Raw genomic sequence first — 2,082 nt, 5'->3', positions numbered from 1 at the left:
GTGTGTGTGTGTGTTTGTGTTTGTGAGTGTGTATACACGATATTATAAATCATAGATACACGAATAAATCTTTCCAAATATAGCCTTTTGATATTCGCGTAAGTGAATACATATATATACGATGACAATTTGGAACCTTGTTATGAACACAGAAGACTTAATGTGTATAGAGGTGAGTACGAACGAGAAATGCGATTATTTATCTCACAAATCCACACATTTAATTTGAACAACATACGGAGACAATATGCTCTGGTGAATATAGTTGACAAGACAGTATACAAAGGTAAGGCTGTTAGCAGAGGAAATGGTATTGTACAGATATTCTTGTGGACACATCAATATTTATGATAGCACAAAAGTCAGCGTTTCGGAGATACACTTGTAAAGCATCGTATATGTGCTCAGGAATACGATAGAATACTTGGTACCTATACTCGAAAAAACGCATAAGCACAAGAAGCCATGGAGCGTTAAAAAGGTGTTGTGTAATTTACTAAACTTCAAATCATGCAGCTGAGTAGTCATATTCTAGTACATAAACAAATCAGTACACATCTTGTACGAACAAAAGCTCGAATAATACTCGTATCATGATACAGCTCAAAGCAATAGAACCTATATTCACCACGTATATAGAACAAATGTATAACGCATTTGAACTTACATGCACCATGTATAGCTTCAGCATCTTGTTCTTTTCCTCTAAGAAGGGTTTATTCTTCTGGCCGTATATATGCGCTTTCGCATTTTTATTCTTTTTGGACGACATCGTCGCAGTTTGAAACAGTTGACGGAGAACCGTTCAAGTCAAATACACTACCCTGGTCGATACCCAACCCATATGCAGAGCTATAGTACGCGTCTATAACACTTTTATCAATTATATATGTATTTATATAGATAAATGTGTGTTGTTGTTGTTGTGTGTGTGTGTGTGTGTGTGTGTGTGTGTGTGTGTGTGTGTGCGTGTGCGTGTATGGGCGTGTATGGATGTGTGTGTGTGTGTGTGTGTGTGTATCTACTACGGTGTAATAGGTGTGTATGATCTGATTGGCACCGTATATGAACACATCATTAATGCAATACGTGATTTGCTATCTTTGTTCATACGGAAAGACCACCCACAAGAGAAGAGAGTCCCCCCCCCCAGAGAAGCCATAATGCCGCAGATACAGAAAATGAATGACATGATGGGTGGGCCTGGCCAGTCCGTGGCTCAGAGCCTCAGCCTTACAGAGTCTCACACAGCTCTGTATAATATCCTTTTAATGTATTCTTTTGGCGGCAAATCTGGTGGAATGCCAGTCGTCTATTAATAGAATTTCGCGCGACTGGACTATGATCTACTCCATACTGATTTCGTTGATAGAGAAACCTTCGGAGATGTGAACTTCAAAAATAACTTTCGTGTGAGCAATATAATTTTTATTGTTCCGTACAGCACGGGGGTTGATAGCCTATTGTTGTAACATATGTCACTGCGTGTGTCTCATATTCGTGTGTTTCAAGGCTACACACACACATATATATATAAATATATACAGATATATTATATATATGCCACTCATGCCTGAGATAAGTCTCTATGTGAACTTTTTTTAACGTGCATTGTGGGTATATTATCTTTCAATCAAATTCTAGTAGTAATTAATAAATCTAAAAACTTTCCAGCAATATACAAAGGTATCCGCTACTGAAGTAGTATAGTATAGTTTATCAGTGCATCGAGAGAGTCAGACCGCGTGCTTACGATTTTGGAATCTACAGATAGATTGCGGCAGACACTACGTACTACAATATACGCAGAATGGTATGTTATTCCAAGCATTGCGTATTTTCCGAGGACCAACTATATTCTCGCAAACCTGAGTGCACACACATGAATCTCTACACAACGAGGAAATTCCTGTTGCACTAGATAAGAGGCCGTAACATTTTGAATTGAAAACATAATGTTCAGAATTTTACCTAAAATTGATATGTACAATTAGAGCAGACTTGCACACCTATTAAGGCTAGTATTTGGAAATGTATACGTGTTGTGAATCTTTAGCAATATATATATTTATGTATATGTAT

The 2,082-nt window shown here is 37.5% G+C and overlaps 1 protein-coding gene across 1 annotated transcript in view; it reads right to left on the bottom strand.

Moving 5' to 3' along the window:
- SARC_11000 (hypothetical protein) overlaps positions 1 to 950 on the bottom strand; it is a 6,815-nt gene extending 5,865 nt beyond the window's left edge. The window contains exon 1 of the mRNA XM_014294927.1: positions 668 to 950. Within this exon, the coding sequence (XP_014150402.1) occupies positions 668 to 772 (105 nt within the window). The 5' untranslated portion in view covers positions 773 to 950. The remainder of the gene's footprint in view (positions 1 to 667) is intronic.
- Between the last annotated feature and the right edge of the window lie 1,132 nt (positions 951 to 2,082).

The sequence above is a fragment of the Sphaeroforma arctica genome, assembly GCF_001186125.1.
Source record: "Sphaeroforma arctica JP610 unplaced genomic scaffold supercont1.1483, whole genome shotgun sequence".
NCBI lineage: Eukaryota > Ichthyosporea > Ichthyophonida > Sphaeroforma > Sphaeroforma arctica.
This window is presented reverse-complemented; position numbering and strand designations above follow the sequence as displayed.